This window comes from Sabethes cyaneus, chromosome 1, assembly GCF_943734655.1.
Source record: "Sabethes cyaneus chromosome 1, idSabCyanKW18_F2, whole genome shotgun sequence".
NCBI classification, from domain to species: domain Eukaryota; kingdom Metazoa; phylum Arthropoda; class Insecta; order Diptera; family Culicidae; genus Sabethes; species Sabethes cyaneus.
The window spans coordinates 79609311-79630603 of record NC_071353.1 but is presented as its reverse complement, the minus strand read 5'-3'; the positions used below and the strand labels follow the sequence as shown (position 1 = coordinate 79630603).

The window sequence follows — 21293 nt, the reverse complement described above, 5'->3', positions numbered from 1 at the left end:
AGTGGTTGAAGACTGTGGTGGGACGGACTCTGCGGTTCGTGGAAATTTTGATGCTTTTGGACCCCAAAAATCCTTCGAGCTATTTCTTTCTTCGAATTGTCGAAAGTAAATGCCTTGCGGCCAGTTGTTTACATCAAGTGCAGTTTCCTTATATTGAGGGTCAAATCCAACTTTAAACGAAATAAAAGCAAACGAATTCAAATCGACGTCTTTTTTAACGAGCTTTCGAACCATCGGTTGTGCACCTGGTACACACTCTTGTACAAGGGCCGATATTTCGTCAACGGTCACATGCGGAGCAACACGCGATAAATAAAGCCAAAATTTTTCCGCCGGTTGTGGGACAGTATCTACTAATTTCGGAAAATTTTCGATATTTTTAGTTCCGCTGACCAAATCGGAAAGCATTCTTGGTCGCTTTGGTGTTTCACTCGGCGAGATGATCCTTGGGCGTTTGTTTCGACGGGTATTGGTCAAAGAATCAGACGTTGCGTTTTCTGAAAACTTGTTCGAAATCGACCCAATGAAAGTCGTAATTTGACCAAGCTCTTTTTTAACATCATTTATGCAGCTGTTAATTGATTCTGCAACGGATGAAATAACAGCAACACTGCTATCCGGTGTATTTTCTGTCTTCAAACGATTGACCGAATCCAAACATTCGTTGCAAAACCAAGCAAAAAGGTCGATGAAGCTTGTAACTTTTGCTCACAGATGGCGCTGCAGCAAGAAAAATGCGCGTAGCGGTGTAAACAAGTATGTGTATAGAATAATAGCAAATATCACTTCACTCAAAATAGCACGAAATGCACAAAATACACTTGAACTACACGAACTGTGCGATAAGTGAAGTTTCGGTAGATCAATAATCAATCATTCAAGAAAAACAGAGTCTGAATTTCGATGTAATTTGAGATTGAACACGGAGATCAAAACAATCACTCAAGCGTTACAGACAGAGTTGCCAGAATTATGATACGTGGGCACTGTTAGCAGATTCGGCGATCGAACTAGGATAGCATTGCGCCACGGCAATAAGTACACATCCGAAACTGGATTTGTCACTGTTGCGTGGATTACGGTCGCAGCGGAAAACATTATAAGATGTCCCGAATAATTGAAGCGAGTCGATGCGGTCGTCTAGTCCGGTCTCGGTTAAAAATATTACGTCAAGATCACACTCGTGAGTCGTCAAGAAGAATTCGTCGATTTTAGTCCTCAATCCGCGTACATTTTGTAGATAGAGAGTGATGTCATGCGCACTATCGACGTCACACTGCAATACGGAATCACTTAGGGCAGTAGAAAAGAATTATCGCATAAATACTCGCCTCTGATGGGAGCCCTAAGGTTCCCATCGTCCACATAAAAACGCCTTGAATTTAAATCATCTCCTCGTCCATTGCAATGGGTCGTCGGTTGAAGTTTTTTGGCTGGTTTACAAATTCCCTGAATAGTACGCCAGCCGGCCAAGATGCAGGATCCAAAGCTTGAATTTTCAGCGCAGGGTCAAGTCCGATTTTGTACGACACGAAGGACAATTGTCTAATATCCTTGTCCTTGGGTACTAGTCGTACAACTTCGATAGTGTCGGGAACATTTAAACACTGTGACACAATTTTTTGCACGTCACTGTTAGTAGCTAACGGATTCAGGCCAGAGAGATACAACCAAAATCTAGCTGCTGGTACGGTGGTAGGCAGAATAGAAGGAACCGAAAGATCATTCAATGTAATGTCTTTTGTTCCGCGATCGGTAGTCGCCGCACTGGAAGGCAGCTGTTCTTCTCGACGACGTTTAACACCACGTACAGGCCAGATTGGTGTGCCGGTTGGGTTTTGTGGAGAAGCAAGCGGTGGAATATTATTCAGTGAAATGTTGTCTATTTTGCTGCTCAATGATTCGACGACATCACACAGACGCTGGCATTGCGCAGATAGAACGGATGGTCCGCTGGATTGGCATTGCATTTCACTAATATATTTTTTTACGCTGCGGTTATTTAGTTCATCTCTGCATGCAGTACACATGAGTAGAACCTTACCCAGAGTAAACGCATCTCTCAATCCACGTACGTTAATGCCACAGCATTGCTGGCTTATATGCATGTAAGCCTCGCAAAAACCACAGCGCATTGGTTCGATATCATTAATTTCATTATTGCATTCGCAGCATTGTTTTTTCTCCATTACGTTGCGTGCGTTGGTACGTATCAGGTAGATAAAGCAGACTCAAGCGACTGTCAGAAGCGTTTGACGAAAAAGCTGGTGCTGCCGGTGATTAAGCCTGTTTGCGCGGCTCACTTTGCAGTAACGAAAAAATATTCCTTTTCCACCGGAGAAACGTACGGATTACTATAACTCCACGATATCACTCAACTAAGAATAGTTATTAATCGCCTTAAGCAAACTTCGATACGAAAAACAGTAATTTTGCAATCCAAACTCAGAAAAACTGAAGAGCCGATAACAACAACTGTCGTAGTAACTTAACGAAACGAAACCTGCTATGCTATCAGGCTACTCATTTTGATGCTGTACAAGTACAACCCCTTGGAAAAGATGTCAAATACATCGAATCGTCGGGCATAGAAAAGATAGTGTCGTTTTGCTTTGCTGATTGACTGTCCTGCCGAAAAAAAAAACAAAATTCAGCACATACATATACACACATGCAGACATTGCTCGACCCTATATGAGACCTGGCGCTGGCACTCCGGGCCTTGGATCAGTTTCTAAACGTTTGTTATATGATTCGCTTCTATTCTACATACCGATCGGAGCCGGATCTGATCAGAAATTGTGCTTTGATCGGAATACATCGTAAGCTATAACACACGTCGATCGGGACGTTTCTGATCGGAACGAGCCCGATCGAAATGCAGAATCGAGGCGATTATAACAAAGGTAAAAATCGTACGGCACAACGACACTATTCCACTTATTTAAAACTAAAATATTCGAATCGATTTTTTTTTAAATTTTTGTCGATGAATTTTTTTTTTAAATTAGATTGTGAACCGTGAAGACCGGTACCTACTTACATACTGCGAAAGAAACTTTTAGCTTTGCACCATAGCTAAAACAAGTCCTGGTTCGCTAAAGTCAATTGACTGAAAAAACAGTATCTTCATGTTGAAAGTTTTGTTCAAATCGAAGAGGATGTGCTTGAACCTTTTACTCATTTCATCTTGTGTCTATGCTCTATGCTACTCTAAGAGAAATGCAAAAATATACCTTTGTGGTGAATTCCTTCCATTATCTTTGAATTTATTGTTTTTAGTATTCTTCGAAGTCCAAACAACGTCTTCCTTGTCCCAAACATCATCCTCTGTATGTAGTGAATTGAACCGACTGTTGCCATTATCAGACGAATAAGGAGATATAGATGCTGTTTTACTTGTAGGTGCTCCAGTGCCATACATCGACGGACGGACGTAGGACGCGGCTGAGCTTCTTGACGGAGTTGCGAAACCACAATTTGGAGTCATCGAAGATTGGGGTGTTTGCTGATAAGGTGTCATGTAGGGTGTTTGTCCACTCGGAGTATAGGGCTGTAAAAAAGTATGAATAAAAAGATTAAAACTTATTGTTTTTTTAACTGGTGATATATCATGCAAATGAAATGCATGATTTTTTTAAACAATAAACAAACAAATAATGTACTAAGTTGTACAATTCTTCTTTGTCGGAAAATAGGGTAGGTATATCAATATTTTATTTGGCGCTTAGGTGCAGCCACAGACGTGGTGTGTGTTAGGGTGCGATAAAAATGAATTTTAACGGGAGAACATGCAAAATGTTCATTACCATGAAAAAATACACTATGCAAAATTTCAGCTCAATAGGACTTGATTAACAGCCGTCAAAGTTTGACTTGTACGCAAGTTGAAAAACCACAAAGGGGGGTACCGTCATCCGGGGCGAGATTGTGCCAAAAAAGCATATATTTTTGTTCTTTAGCTCAGTATACACACAATTTAGGAACTAAGTTGATTTCAAACCTGTCAATATATACTAAATTGTTCAATTAACAACTACCGTAGAGATGGTTTAGTTACAATGAAACCTAATTTTACTGGAAGTGCATGAACTTTGGCACAATCTCACCCCTTCTAGGGGGTGACATTGTGCCAAAAACATAAAGTTGGGCTAAAAACCTAAACAGTGAACATTAGCATGTTTATAAACAATACACGTTAATATCAGTATAAAGTAGTTCATATGGGGCCGTCCATGAACTAAATAAACTATTAGGGACAGGGGGTCGGCCAAAAACAACGCATCATACAAAAAGTATGAACGAAAATGTGTATGTGTGAGGTAGGCAATTGGCTAGTTGTTGTTTTCTATCACTGCTAACTCTACGTTTTTCTGCTTTTTCCCGGATTTTGTTAGTGCTGAGCATAACGTATCAAACGCATCTTTCGTCGCTTCATCGGTATCTATTGGAGTACAACGCTTTGAAGGAGTTATAAGTGAAAAAACTGCATTAAACTACACTGCTTTCCTAATGAATAGCGAAGGAGTAGAAAAGGCAATGGAGTCTATTTGTTGTGGTTGTGCCGGTGATCTAGTGGAAGCTGACGAAATTGTTTGCAATGGCTTCTGTAAATCCGCTTTCCATCTGAAGTGCGCTCGTATAACTTCTTTAACAAGACATGCTATCGCCGGTAGTTCACAATTGTTTTGGATGTGCCATGCCTGTACGAAAATGATGAGTAACGCTCGTTTTCGTCAAGCCATTTCGTCTACTAACAACGCTATGCAGGCAATGGTTGACGATCAAAACAAAGTACTGGATGAGTTGCGTAAAGAAATTGCACTCAACAATACGAAAATAAACACAATTCTCCAGCGAACTCCCATGCCCACTACTCCTCGAATTCCGATAACGACAAACTCACGCAAACGGCCACGATTAATAATTCCAGACGAACCGTCACAGCAGCGCGATAATGCCACAGAAGGCACAAGAGATATCCAGCCTGATGATGCTATCTGCGGCTGCGGCTAAAAAGGAGAAGTTGTTTTGGTTGTATTTATCCGGGTTTGATCCTCAAGCAACGGTAAATCAGATCGAAAAACTTGTACGAAACAATCTCAACACAGAGAAAACAGTGGACGTGGTTAAGCTGGTTCCAAAAGACAAAACACTGGAGGAACTCACGTTTGTTTCTTTCAAAGCTGGTGTCGAGATGGATTTAAAAGATTTAGCTTTGTCCAGATCGACCTGGCAGAAAGGAAGTACACGCACGGAAGTGCTAGTACACGCACGTTCTTTCGATTCCCATCCACGCCGGGTGGAATTCAATCGCAATAAGCAGAAACTACCACCATATGACCGCACTGAAATTTGTATCGCACGCACACTACCCCGACCGACGACTCTACACAGTAACGTCGTTTTAATAAATGATTCAACAACGGAACAAAATCGAACTTGCAAAAAAATATCAGCTGATAGCCACACACCCGACACTCGCACCGTTCGTTCATTGACAATTTTTTATCAAAACACTAGGGGGCTACGAACCAAAACTAATGAACTGTTTCTAGCTCTCGCTTCGTGCGATTATGATGTTATAGGGCCCTATTCTGTAAGTCACGTCGAGTGTCACTTTGCTCGACTAGTCGAGTTTTGGTATTATGTAAGTCACACGCGACCCGATTTTGTCGAGTAACTCGACTGAGTCCACCGCCAAAAAGCTAGTGACTAAACGGTTAGCTAGTGACGCCTGAGCTAGCTTTGTTTTGGTCGTGCATTAAGCCGCTATGCTGCCCGTTTTTCTTGCACTCGACACTCGACAGTGACTGAGTCGAGCCGAGTTGCTCGATGTGACTTACAGAATAGGGCCCATAGTTTTTACTGAAACTTGGCTGAAGAAAGATATTCTTGATTCGGAGCTAACCAATAATTACACACTTTATCGTTGCGACCGAAACTCTGCTACCAGCCAATGCCAGCGAGTTGGCGGTGTATTGATCGGTGTAAAAACTAATTTAAAATGCACAACTGTTAGTTTTACAGAAGCCGATGTGCTAGAGCAAACTGCTGTCCGCATTGCGATGAAGGATGGTAACATTTTCATTTGCGCTGTGTATCTACCTCCAAATTCTGATCCCGTGCTGTACGAACGACATGCAGCGTGCACTCAACAATTGTCTCTGCTAGCAAAAGATCGGGATAAAACAATTGTGATAGGTGATTACAATCTTCCACACTTGCGATGCACAGTGGAAAATAATGGGACAAAACACACAAAATGGAGTTAAAGTTTTTTATGAAGTATTATTTTTCTATGAAAGTAGACAGACTAAATAACTATATTCCAAAATTTCAGAGCACTGCAGCATTTTGTATATTTTTTTGAATCTTTGGTTTGTGTGATAACTATCCATATTTTTCATTCAGCGCAGGTTTCGAAAAACTCTTTTTAATCGTCTTCTGTTAGGTATTTGCATACAAAAGAAACGTGATTTGGTATTGAAATGGTTACAGATTAGCATCTTATTTTGCAGAATGACAAAAATCAAGTACACTCTAAAATATATTTACCTCAAATCTCTAAATAGTGACATACATGTGACTTCGCATTTTCAAAGTTGAGCATCTTTTTTTGGGAACCTAAGGTAACCGTCATTTTTTCATATTTTATGTAGAATTTAGTCTACTTTCCAAAAACTATACCCGCATTTTGCGCAGATTTGCGCCAAGATCCAAAATGTTGAATTTTATTGAACCATGTGTTTTAAGGCAATTTCGCTTTGTAATTTATTCTATCCATACTATTATAGATATTTTTTCAAGTAAATCCTTGAGCATTTAGCAGCTAAAGGTAGGTACTACATTAGAAGAAACGTAGTGATTCGATGATATTCAAATTTTAGTAAATAAACATAATTACTCGCTGGAGAAAGTGCTGTTTTTAAAATTTCAAATTTATTTTTAGATGTGGCACAATGTTATGAGATGCTGAATGTTTTAAGGTCATTACTACTTCTCCTAATTATCCCACTGCAAAAAAACAAAATAAAAATAATAGTTCAAATACTTATAAAACTTTTCTTAGAAAATCATTTTAGAGACACCCTAATTATAGAATCTTTTAATATTTGAAAACTTTTAGTTTAAGTAGTCAATTTGGTTCACCGTTATAAATAAAACATGTAAGTGCCATGCTACTTTACCAACTTTTTTAGTTTTGTCTCAGTTTTGTTCTGACTGGCGCCACTGTGCGATGGGATTATGACGATGAAATGAATTGCTTTCTGCCGATGAATGCGTCTGCCGAGTCCGGGTTGACATTAGTTCAATCTTTATTAATCACGGGTTTACAACAGCAGAATTATTATGTTAACGACAATGGCAGATTACTCGACTTGGTTTTTACCAGCAGTACAGCCTGCGTAGAAATTTTTGAACCGCCGATACCGTTGCTGAGAATAGACCGACATCATAAGCCGATTGTTTTAAAATTGAATGCTGAGCACATTTATGAGGAAGAAGAAGTTGAACAGTTTGATTTTCGCCGTTGTGATATGTCTTTGATGAATGGGCTTATTCAGCAAATACATTGGGACCAATTATTGGCGATTGGTTCAGTTGATGATGCAGTTACATGCTTCTACAATGAGCTGTATCGAATATTTCGAGCAAATGTACCACTCAGAAAAGGGAAAAGGAAATTTCACAACAACCAACCGTGGTGGAACGTGCAGCTTCGGAATCTTCGTAACCGTCTTCGAAAAGCCAGGAAACGTTACTTCAAGTGCAGGTGTGAATCGCGAAAAATTGAAATGCGTGAAATTGAGGCTTAATTCAACTCTTTAAACGCTTCAAGTTTTCGTGATTACATTCATCGTATAGAAGATAATGTAAGTGCGGATCCAAAGTCATTCTGGACCTACGTTAAGGACCGACAAGCAGTGAAAGGGGTACCTCGAAACATGCGCTACCAGGGATTAAATGCCACATCGCCGCAGGAATCAGCGAATATGTTCTCGGCTTTCTTTCAAAGTGTGTCAAGTAATAACTCACCACCTTTGTCTGAAACGTACCTGAGCAGCATTCCGCATTACGACGTGAACGTGCTTCCGATGAATTTCTCGCCCCACGAAGTCCTATTGAAGTTGCAATCCATCGATGGATCAAAACCCGGCCCCGATCAACTACCTCCCCTCTTTGTGAAACAGTGTGCTAATGCTCTCGCTTATCCTGTAAGTATACTGTTCAACCGTTCAGTTGGCGAGAGGCACTTCCCAGCTATTTGGAAATCTGCTTCAATCACACCGATTTATAAATCGGGTTCGTTTAACGAAGTAGAGAACTACCGTGGGATCTCCATTCTTAGCTGTCTGCCAAAGGTCCTTGAAAGTATGGTACACGATTCGCTCTACCAATCTGTCAAGTCCATAATATCTGCAGAACAACACGGCTTCATGAAAAACCGTTCGACCACTACAAACTTGCTAAGCTATGTTTCGACTATTGTGGATAAAATCGAAAAACGACAACAAATCGACGCTGTGTATGCTGATTTTGCCAAGGCGTTTGACAAGGTTCCACATACTCTGGCGGTCGAAAAGTTTAGGAGAATGGGACTACCTGAGTGACTGATAAAATGGATTCTGTCGTATCTGACGGGGCGTAGCTCAACGGTGAGAGTTGGCGGGGCGTGCTCTACTCCGTTCCAGATTCAGTCCGGAGTTCCTCAAGGCAGTGTCTTGGGACCTTTGCTGTTCGTTCTTTTCATCAACGATCTTTGCGGAAAATTGAAATCCCCGAACTGTTATACGCTGATGACCTCAAATTTTACCGTGTAATCACAACACTAACAGACTGCTGTGCGCTCCAAATGGATATTGACGCGCTCATTGAATGGTGTAGAGTGAATGGGATGAAAGCTAACGTCAACAAATGTTGCATAATTTCATTCACGAGGGTACGTGTGCCGATGGTTTTTGATTACATCATGGAGACAACAAGCCTAGAACGTAAAGGCGTTGTGAAGGATTTGGGGATTCTCATCGACAGCAAACTGAAATTTGTGGAACATATCTCTTCCGTTACAGCTAAGGCATATGCAATGTTAGGTTTTCTGAGGAGGAACACCAATTTCTTTGTTGATGTTTATAGCCTCAGAACACTTTACTGCTCGCTCGTACGCAGTGTTCTCGAATATGGAGTACAAGTTTGGGCACCATATCACGCTGTTCACGTCAACAGACTCGAACGAGTACAAAAGCAGTTCATCCGATACGCTTTGCGGAATCTTAATTGGAGAGACCGAACAAACCTGCCACCATATGTAAACCGGTGTATGCTGATCAACCTACCGACGCTGGAAAGTAGACGAATACTTCTCCAACGTATGATAATATTTGATGTGTTAGCAGATCGCATTGACTGTCCAGCTATTCTTGAAAAACTACGATTCAACGCACCGTCACGAGTGATGCGCCAATCGGAGTTCTTTCGACGATCGACTCACCGCACGGCCTACGGAAATAACAACCCGCTGGAAGTTTGTTGTAGTCGTTTTAACAAAGTTTATTATTTGTTTGATTTTGGCATATCAAAAAATGTGTTTAGATTAAGGATTAGCGGTTATTAGTACTAAGTAACATGTCTGTGCGATGTTTTTATTATATCGAAAATGAATAAACAAATTAAAAAAAATAACCCGGAGAGGTCTGAAATAACTAAAAATGAGTTCGTAGTCAATGGACAGCCTTTATATAGCTAGTAGCGTTTCTAGGGTTAACAAGGGGGAGATATATGAAGGGGTGTATCCTAAGGGGGCATACCTATTTGATCATTTAACAAAAGTAACCATTAGGTCGTTCGAGAACCCGCGGCCGCAGAACAGGTGGCCCACCCCCCTCTTTCCTCCTTAAAACTGGAAGGTTATACACGGTATAATATATTCGTCTTATATTAGAGTGTTTATTCAAAGTATCTGAAATTTCCAGATAAAAAGTAAAAATTTGTTTAAATTATTGAGCAGACCTGCTGTTTGTTCCAAAATGGATGATGCAATCTAATCTGTCGAAATATTGTGCTCAATAGTAAAGAATGTGAGTGTACTGACGTATTTTTGTTGTGTATGTGAAATCCACAAATTGGATCGATCATTATGGTTTGGCACAATCTCGCCCCCGTGAAGCTCAAAAAGTACAAAGCTTCGAAAAATATTATTTTCGTTATCAAAACTTATCCAACGCATAATAACTTTTCAATACATTGTAAATGATTAGTGTATATACCTTCAAAATAGGAAGTTAATGCGATTTCTTGTTCGGGTTGGTTTATGCGGGACATTTTTTACAAGTGTTATTTCCGAGTATTTTTGATCGCGAACTTTGAAACCCTGTTTAGGCTAAATAGTTTGCTAATATTATCTATACAAATCGCTTCGATTGGCGAGCTGTTAAATTATTTTCCCATACGTCTATGGGATATCTATCCCATATATCATATAGCATATACCATATATGTCATTGATTTTCTCCAGTTAGAATGGAAATTCTAAGTTATGAATAAATATGTTATGTTCATCATCATTTTGAATTTGGGTCACCAGTTTCTATAGATACAGGTATACCTCGATAGTACGTACACCTTCGCTTCGTTTAGCGTACGTATTACCGAAATGTACGTACTATCGAATCACAATCTTAGGCTTTGAAACAATGTTGTATTATGCTTAATATTGCATGAAATTTGCAAATTTGCTTGCACTATTGAATAAATATGTATTTTAGTGGTATTGATTTAATATATCGGGTATTTTTTAACTTTTTTAAATCAATGATTTTGCCCTTTGTGAAACTTGGAATGAAACAAATAAAGTGTTGCTGGAAAGTGTACGTACTATCGAGGCAAAATGTACGTACTATCGAGGATACGTACTATCGAGGATACGTACTATCGAGGCAAAATGTACGTATTATGGAGGGTACGTACTTTCGAGGGTACGTACTAACGAGGGTACGTACTATCGAGGTATACCTGTATAATAAATTTTCACAAATAAACATTTTTCGTTTTTGGCACAATCTCACCCCCTTGCCACAATATCACCCCGGATGGCGGTACGTCAAATCGAGGTTTTCGAAAAATTTTTTTGAAGTCAAATGACTTCAAAATGCATGAAACGTCGAGATCTGATGTTATCTCGAAAAAAATTTTTTATCAAAAATCGGCTTAGTAAATGATAACCCAGAATAGTTATTTTTTCGGTTTAACTGTAGTTGTAAGCAAGCTCCTTAAGTAAACTAACTTTGTCAACTGCATACCACTATTTTCCTGTTAGTTAGGTACATTCTCTACTGTGACCAGTTATTTGATCTATGGTGGCGGGACCCTTTTGGCTGTAGCTCACGGTGTCGTATCACTATTAATATGAGCGATTTCCACTTGTTGACTACGTTGATACGTAAATCTTTTTTAGATAGACTAAGAACTTTCTGAGTTACTGTTTTGTTAGGTAATACAAATCGCTTTGATTGGCGAGCTGTTAAATTATTTTCCCACACGTCATCTATTCCATATGTCATTGATTTTCTCCAGTTATTCAATTCCATTCTGAGGGTACATGTATAGGCTCCACAGAATGGTTCTGGTCCAATGAAAGATTTTATTGATCCAGCTTTTGCCAATTGATCCGCTTTTTCATTGCCTTCAATTCCACAGTGCCCAGGCACCCAAAAAAGACTTACTGTGCTTTTTTTAGCCACCTGTTGTAGCAATTGAATGCATTCCTAAACCAGCTTACAGGGTGTTCAATAAGTTCGAATATACTTTAAAAAATGAAAATATAAGGTATCCTTTTCTGAGTCAATTTTTATTGAAGCAGTGTTTATTGAGAACCTTTACGACATATTTGATGGAAGCACCCCCCTTTGTGCTTTATGACGAGCTTGAGACTTTTCTCAAAAGAATCACACGTGGCAAACACCTGGTTCATGGGCATCTCGTCCCAGATCTTGGAAATGAGCTTCTTAAATTGGTCCATAGTGCTCACTTTATGTTCGCTCTGCTTGGCCAGCATGTACGACCATACATAAAAATCCAGTGTATTAAAATCCGGGGAGCTGGGAGGCTTATCGAGAAAATCAGTCAAATTTTCCCGACACCACGCTTGAACGATATGCGCCGTGTTGGCCGGTGCGCCGTCCTATTGAAAGACGTAATGATCTTTCCCGTAGAGGTCACGAAGTGCCGGGGCCGCAACCTTCTCCAGAATCTCGATCTTATAGTTGGCGGCCTTGATTTTCACGTTTTTCTCGATAAACACCAGTGGAAGCTTCCCACGCTTGGATACGGCCTCCCAAACCATCACCGACGTGGCGCTCTGGAACCGCGGGATGTTTATGTGAGACGGGGGGATGCTGGCCAACGTCGGCGCCCACGGCCGATTATTTTGGACATTGTGCGGTTGATGCACGCTTCTCAGTTAGCTTCGAGGTATAATGCTGGCCTAATAAGCCAGTCGTCGTATGTTCGAATCTCGGCTGGGAGAGGCTGTTAGAGTCAATACGATCGAAGCAACTGACCTTGCAATTGTCCTGTACTCTAACAAGTGGCTGCGAAGTCTGGCGTATAAAAACAGAAGGTCAAGTTTCGATAACGAAGTGTAGCACCTAGGCTTTGCTTTGCTTTGCGCGTGTTGCAAGATGAAGAGTGTCTCATCAGAAAACACGAACTCCTGACCAGCGTGCCGTGAAAGTATCAGTTTTGCTCTGTCCAGCCTCTTCGTAGTAGCCTCCATTACCCCGTGAACCTTGCGTTTCTTGTACGGCTTACATCCCAGGTCCTTCGCCATGATGGTGTGGGCAGTCCCGATCGACACATCCAGGTCAACAGCGGTGTTCCAGATCGAGCGGTTCATTTATCGACGAACCCGCTCTCTCACCACATCGATGGCTGCTGGCGTCCTCGCCGAACGCGGCCGCCCGAATCTAGCACGGTTCTAAGCCGAGCTCGTCTCCCGATACCGACGGATGGTGTTATAGATGAAATTCCGCATCACCCCGTGGGATTTCAGCCGCCGAAATATGTCGCCGGGTAACTCACCTCTCCCAAACAATTCTACTACGACGTTGCGGTACTCCTTCAAATAACAAATAAACAAATAACAAATGACATCAAGTCGACACCTTGCGCGTCGGTTAGCCTATATATAAGGTTGAAGCTGACTCCTGACATCAATCCCAATATCCAGAATGCACACGATGCGCACTTACACAACGACACGAAACTGACTTCAGTGCTTTTAGCCTGGCTTTTAGAAAATCTATAACTATGAAAATGAATTTCTGTCTGTCTATCTGTATGTCCCTTGTAGACTCGGAAACTACTGAACCGATCAGCGTGAAAATTTTCATGCAGGGGTTTTTCGGGCTGGGGATGGTTCTTATGATGGTTAGCGACCCCTCCCCCTGAGAAGGGGGCTCCCATACAAATGAAATACAAATTTCCTCACAATAGGGGCCATCTCCAAGCAACAATTTGGGTTTTATTACACTCTTATGATGGCATTTTAGACCAAAATTTGTCCTATATGCTGCAATAAAAGTACAATAAAACTAGTATTGTATCGTAAAATTAGTATCGTTGGTCAAACAAGTCTATCTACAATTACAATGGCACAATTTACCAATGCAAGCGCTTCGTTCTACAATAGTCTATGTACAATAAAACTCACATTGTTGCTTGGATCCAGTACCACTCGAACAGAAAAATATCAATTTTCAACTCCCCTCCTTAAAGCTACCGTATACGAGCCTGTACAAATAAATGACATGATTAAAAATAAACTCCCCTGTCCCCCTCCGTGAACAATCGTGGACATTGTTACCCCTACGCCCCTCCCCTATTTGTCCACGTGGACATTTATTTTCTTGTGTACCGCCATCCGGGGTGAGATTGTGCCACGGGGGCGAGATTGTGCCAAAAACCAAAAATGTTTATTTGTGAAAATTTATTATATCTATAGAAACAGGTGACCTAAATTCAAAATGATGATGAACATAACATATTTATTCATAACTTAGAACGGAACACAGATAATATTAGCAAACTATTCAGCCTAAACAGGGTTTCAAAGTTCGCGATCAAAAATACTCGGAAATAACGCTTGTAAAAAATGTCCCGCATAAACCAACCCAAACAAGAAATCGCATCAACTTGCTATTTTGAAGATATATAAACTAATCATTTACAATGTATTGAAAGGTTGTTATGCGTAAGATAAGTTTTGATTACGAAAATAATATTTTTCGAAACTTTGTACTTTTCGAGTTTCACGGGGGTGAGAGTGTGCCAAGCCATATGATCGATCCAATTTGTGGATTTCACATACACAACAAAAATACGTCAGTACACTCATATTCTCTACTATTGAGCACAATATTTCGACAGATTAGATTGCATCATCCATTTTGGAGCAAACAGCATCGTAGGTCTGCTAAATAATTTAAACTAATTTTTACTTTTTCTCTGGAAATTTCAGATACTTTGAATAAACACTCTAATATAAGACGAATATATTATACCGTGTATAAACTGCTAGTTTCAAGGAGGGAGAGGGGGGCGGAATATGCCACATGTTCTGCGGTCGCGGGTTCTCGAACGAAGTAATAGTTGCTTTTGTTAAATGCTCAAATAGGTATGTCACCTTACGATACACCCCTTCATATATATCCCCCTTGTTAACCCTAGAAACGCTACTGACTATATAAAGGCTGTCCATTGACTACGAACTCATTTTTAGTTATTTCAGACCTCCCCGGGTTATTTTCGTTCATACTTTTTGTATGATGCGTTGTTTTTGGCCGACCCCCTGCCTCTAATAGCTCACTTAGTTCATGGACAGCCTCATATGAACTACTTTATACTGATATTTATGTGTATTGTTTATAAACATGCTAATGTTCACTGTTTAGGTTTTTATCCTAACTTTATGTTTTTGGCACAATGTCACCCCCTAGAAGGGGTGAGATTGTGCCAAAGTTCATGCACTTGCAGTAAAATTAGGTTCCATTGTAACTAAACCGTCCCTATGGTAGTTGTTAATTGAACACTTTAGTATATATTGACAGGTTTGAAATCAACTTAGTTCCTAAATTGTGTGTATACTGAGCTAAAGAACAAAAATCTATGCTTTTTTGGCAAAATCTCGCCCCGGATGGCGGTACCTATAATTCAACAAATATGAATGCATGGTACTACATTCTGTTTTCAACTTAATTCTTTCAGTAAATATTAAAAAACCTGAAGAAAATGAAGTAATTAATAAAAAAATTAAGGAAACTTCAATAGGTACGTTATCCATACTAATTATGGCTGCTACGAAAAAATTTCGACTACAAGATAGGCCGTTTCAGCTTGACGATTCATCTCCGTCAAGAATATCCTTGTCCAACCAGACTACCTCAGGTTTGCCGTTTGTTTCAACACAGCACAAGACCTTTCCGACGTGGTTCTTAAAATTTTCTAACGGCGAATGCCTTTGGAAATGCGTTGCCCATGGATGTCCTTTTTGGGCTGAGCCGTATTTGATTTTAAAGCAATGCAATCCAAATTCGGTGCAAGTGCGACCTAATTGATAACTGAGACACGTGACTGGTGAATATTCGTGGGTTTAAATCTGTGATACCTTTTAAAGTGAGATCGAGCCAAAACGCATACATGCGTTATCATTTACCAAAGAATGCAAAGGGTTGTGAAATAATAATAATAGATTGCATTGCTTCAACATTCAGGTTGGGCAATCAACATCCCTGTGTACTAACCTTTCCAACAAAAAAAAATCTTGTAATGCTCGGTGCATGTGTTTACGGCAACATATGCCTCAGAAGATGAAGTTTTATTTGAGTTTAAAAATAAACATTGATTTATGGTTTTTGCTAATATGCAAATTAATTCAACATTTCTTTTTCTAATTTCTATTTTCTGTATGAAAAAAATCTGTCCACGTGGAGATTTTCCATACCTCCTCCCCCTAATGTGGACAAGCGGACATTTTCATACCTCCCACCCCTTTCTAAACTATCCGCGTTGTCATGGAATCATTCCAATCAAAATTAGGCGATTTAAAAATGACTTTTTTAGCGTTTTTTGGAAATGGTCATATGAGCCTTTTTATATAGAAATCTACACGTCTTCGAAACTTAATTCTACTGTTTTTTAACGTTGTGTTTGTTACATCCATATGCGCCTTAGCAATAAACAATCTTCCAAGTGGATTTTAACATACTGAATAAAATATTGCAGAACATTTGAGAACAATAAAAAAAACCCGATTTAATCAACCTATTAGTGAAAGGAACCTTTGTTATACCATCTCATTTTTCATTTGAGTTAGAATTCGACACACCTTCGGAACATAATTCAACTTTAATAACACTATGGTAGTTATCATCAATACATATGCATGGCTATGTAATATAGAGTAAGGAGGGGTAAAAGTGCGATGCGGGTAAAAGTGCGATTCAATGATTTATCGGTGCAGATTCCGAGTAAATTTTCTACATTGGCATGGATGGGTGACTACTTTGACAGCTTGAATCTAACGTAAACTTTGGTTGCTAACGAAGTATAGTTGCTGAGTTATGTGCAAATGTTATTTTAGGGCGGGTTTGATGTAATTTTTCGTTATACGGCAAATACGATATTAACAGGAGGATATTACTTGTTGAAAATTTGTAGCAGCGTTTCACATCACTCAGATATCTGTTTTGAAAATACGGCGAAAATAATTTACAAAATATATTTCGCTTTTCCGTAATTCTATCTAACCCCGTCAAGCGCCTAGCGGGGTAAAAGTTCGATTCACGGACGGGGCAAAAGTACGAGTCATGGACGAGACAAAAATGTATAGCTAATTATATACAGCTTTAGGCACTATATTACAGATACTAGAAATGAAAGATCTGCAGAAAACTGTGTGCTCTACAGATGTTGGCCGAAGAAAAACAATGTGTTTCCGCTGATGAAACAAAAAACAAAGGTTTGGAAAAGTTTCGATCTAACGGAGACTGCAATACACCAGCGCAAAATAGAAAAGGTGCAAATTGAGAATATTCCTTACCAAAACATAACGCAGATTGAAGATAATATGGTTTTGTTAGCTACTGCTGGGCTAATTTCATGGATTCTAGCTTCGAACTTTTGCCCCGCGGTATTCAAACTTTTGCCCCGCTGGTGGGGTAAAAGTGCGAATCTGCACTTGAACATAAAGTGCGAATCTGCACTTGATCAGAAGAAAGAAGAATTTATTTTGCAAAACACTAATACCGCAGATGATTTATAGTTGAATGTGAAGACATAGAGTTACTGCATCATTATAAAATATATTATGTTGTTGTCCTTCTTTATATCTCACGAAAATTGATGACAACTTCAAACAACGCACTTATGCCCCCCCCCCCTACTCTACTGACAAATTTGTATAATATTTCAAAGCAATCAAAAAATGTCTTCCTTTTATTTGTAACTAGCTGACCCGACAAACTTTGTATTGCCACAAATTAAACTGTATTGTACATAAATCGTGAATCTTGGATGACCTTTGACACAATCTTGAGTATTGCAAGTTTCTGGGGAGTTTATGGGTGTCTTAATAAACAAATTAATATACAACTCCCTCCATTGCTTAGCCTGATAAAATATAGCGGATAGCATTTAAAAATTCGCCATCATTACAAACCATTTCGCCGAATACCATTTTGCGGAACACCAATTCTCGGTTGACCATAACGCGGAATATAGAGTTTCGCAGAATACCATTTCGAGAAAAACCTTACGCGGGATGTATTTAACATTTTACGGAAAATCTTTTCATAGAAAGTACCATTTCGCAGGGGTGACCCAACTGAAGGAAACTAATAGAGGTCAATAGATCTAGGAAAATAAATAAACCTAGCTAGAGGTGATCTCAACGGGGGGCTGCCCGCCGCAGTGGCCGGCGCTTCCGACGGCAGGTCGCCAACACTCGCGGCGTGTGGCCGTCTCGCGCTGAATTATCTAATGTTACTATTGATAGTTTTTGGTGGTCTTGTTATTGATTAATGTTTTATGAAAGAGTCTCGAATTTCTCGAGTTCGATTAGTTTTTGAGTTACGCAAAAATTTCTGTTTTATTTGTATGAGATTCCTTATCCCCCTACCACAGGAGTGAGGGGTCTCAAGCCATCATTAAAAAAATTCCTGCCTCCAAAACCCCGTACATGCCAAATTTGGTTCCATTTGCTTGATTACTTCTCGAGTTATGAGGAAATTTGTATTTCATTTGTATGGGAGCCCCCCTCTTCTAAAAAAGGAGAGGGGTCCTAATTCATCATAGAAAAAATTCATGCCTCCAAAAACACCCACATGCCAAATATGGTTCCATTTGATTGATTAGTTCTCGAGTAATGAGGAAATTTGTAATTCATTTGTATAGGAGCCCCCCCCCCCCTCCTGAAACGGGGAGAGGATTCAATTCACCATAGAAAATATCCTTGTCTCCAAAAACACTTACACGTCATATTTTGTTCCATTTGCTTGATTAGTTCTCGAGTTGTGAGGAAATTTATATTTCATTTGTATGGGAGCTCCCCCTCCTAAAAACGTAAGGGGTCGTAGTTCATCATAGAAAAAATTCATGCCTCCAAAAACACCCACATGCCCAATATAGGTTCCATTTGCTTGATTAGTTCTCGAGTTATGAGGAAATTTGTATTTCATTTGTATGGAAGCCCTCCCCCCCTCTTAAAAGGGAATGGGGTCATTATTCCCCTCCTAAAGAGGAGAGAGTTCTCAATTCATCGTAGAAAAAAAAACTGCCTGCAAAAACACCCGCATGCTAAATTCCATTTGATTAATTAGTTTTCGAGTTATGAGGAAATTTGTATTTCATTTGTATGGGAGCCCCCCCTTCGAAAGTGGTGAGGGGTTTCAATTCACCATAGAATAAATTCTTGTCTCCAAAAACACCCACATGTAAAATTTTGTTCGATTTGCTTGATTAGTTCTCGAATTATGCAGGAATGTGTGTTTCATTTGTATGGGAGCCCCCCTCTCTTAGTGGAGAAAGGGGTCTCTAACCATCATAAGAACCTTCCCTGGCCCCAAAAACCCCTATATGCAAATTTTCACACCGATCGGTTCAGTAGCTTTCGATTCTATAAGGAACATATGTTCACAGCGTTAAGGCCTCTCGTTTGATACCAAAATAATTGAAATCTGATTAATTATCTGGTTAAATCGTTATAAATAATTGTTAATTTTATTATGCTGTACACGACTGCTCATAACTTTCAAATTAAACATTCAATCAAAAAACAAATCAATAGTGATCTATGAGGCTATATTATCTACCAAATGAGACTAATAGCGCACAAATCGGTTTGGCCATCTCTGAGAAACGTTCGACTAATTGACACCTTGGAAAGCACATTTTTAAGCATAACTTTTGAACCGCATGATTGTTTTCGATAAAACTCTCCCGAAATATTTGCAGTAGCAAGAGCTTTCACTTGATACTAAAATTGTTGAAATCGGTTGAGCGGTTCCGGAGAAAATCATGTCACGTAATTTTTACATTTTTGCTTATAACTTTTAAACAATTCAATAGTGATCTACAAGGTGATAACACCTTTCAAATAAGCGTAATAGCAAATGAATCTGTTCAGCAATCTCCGAGAAACAGACGACTAAAGTCAAGCGTCACATACACACATACATACACACACGCGCACACACGCACACACACACATACACATACACACACACATACACACACACACACACACACACACACACACACACACACACACACACACACACACACACACACACACACACACACACACACACACACACACACACACACACACACACACACACACACACACACAGACATTGCTCCATTCATCAAACCTTATCGATTAATATATGTGACTCGGCCCTCCGGGCCTCGGATCAACTTCGTGTTTTTCGACCAATTTTTAAACCTTTGTTATAGTATAACAAAGGTAAAACTTGTCCATGTCAACATTTTCCATATCCCCCCTTTCCGTGGACAAGCGTGGACATTTTCATACCCCCCACACCCTCCAAATTGTCCACGTGGTATATGATTGGCCCCTATTCTAGAAAATGATAAAAATATAATAATGACAAAAGCTTGAATTTGGCCTAGTATATCACTATTAAATTGTTTCGTGGTCTGACCTTTCGTGTAAAAGTTGTAAGCAAAAAAGTGCAAACTTCGTGACACGATTTTCTCCGGAACCACGCAACCAATTCAAACGAACTTAGTACCAAATGAAAGCTCTTGCTATTACTAAACATTTTATCAAGTTTTATTGAAAATGGACAAGCAGTTTAAAAGTTAGCCTTAAAAACCTGTTTTGACTAGGTACAAATGATCGCCAGTTTCTCAGAGATGGCCAAACCGATTAGATCACTATTGAATTGTTTTTTAATTGGACGTATAATTAAAAAATTATAAGCAATCGTGTACAACAAATCAAAATTAACAATCTTATATATAAAAATGGAAGTGAAAAAGTTCGACCGCGCATCACTTGAGAACGGAGCATCCGATTTGAGCCGTCTTTTCTTTATTGTGTTCGTTTCCCCCACCACTATGTTTTTACGGCGAGAAAAATCGGAAAATTTACTGGAAAAATTAGAAAACTCGAAAAATAAGTTTTCCATATAAAATCCACAGCGTATTGCAAACGCCATGACAGTGTTTGCTGCGATCATCGTTTGATTTTTAACAGCGCCGTTACCGTGTTCGTCGTCTGGAAAATAAACACGTGGTTGCCTTCATTGAAATCGCCACATGTAACAATGCTATTAACAATTTTTGTGCTCTTGCAATTTCTGAAAATAACATCATTACGTTACAACTTATTGATAAACCTAAGCACAAGTTTAAAACGTTAATAAAAAAATTCGCTCATTTAATTAATTCGTGTATTCATTTATCGAATTTATAAAACAAACACAAAACTGTTATATGCCTTTTTACATCGTATGCTTATCCAGAAGATCCAATATAGGTTTACAAATGGTTTAAACACTAAATTGACTAAATTGTCAGTTCCCGGTCATAAAATAAAGAATACATGTCACATATGTAGTAAAATAGAGTTTCCAGCAATTCAGCAACAAATCTATTGTGAAAGTACTGATGTAAATGAAAATTTAACTGCAGTTCATAACTAATTGCCCGTTTTATTTCGTAGTGCACCCCTTAAAAATGTACAATATCTCACATAATTACGCTTTTGT

At 39.4% G+C, this 21293-nt stretch overlaps 1 protein-coding gene across 2 annotated transcripts in view; it reads right to left on the bottom strand.

The window, feature by feature from the left end:
* LOC128732916 (transcription elongation factor SPT6) overlaps positions 1 to 21293 on the bottom strand; it is a 298517-nt gene that overhangs the window by 43890 nt on the left and 233334 nt on the right. For both annotated transcript variants that reach the window (XM_053826368.1, XM_053826367.1), the window contains exon 9: positions 3237 to 3553. In XM_053826368.1, coding sequence (XP_053682343.1) covers positions 3237 to 3553 — 317 coding nt within the window. The remainder of the gene's footprint in view (positions 1 to 3236; positions 3554 to 21293) is intronic.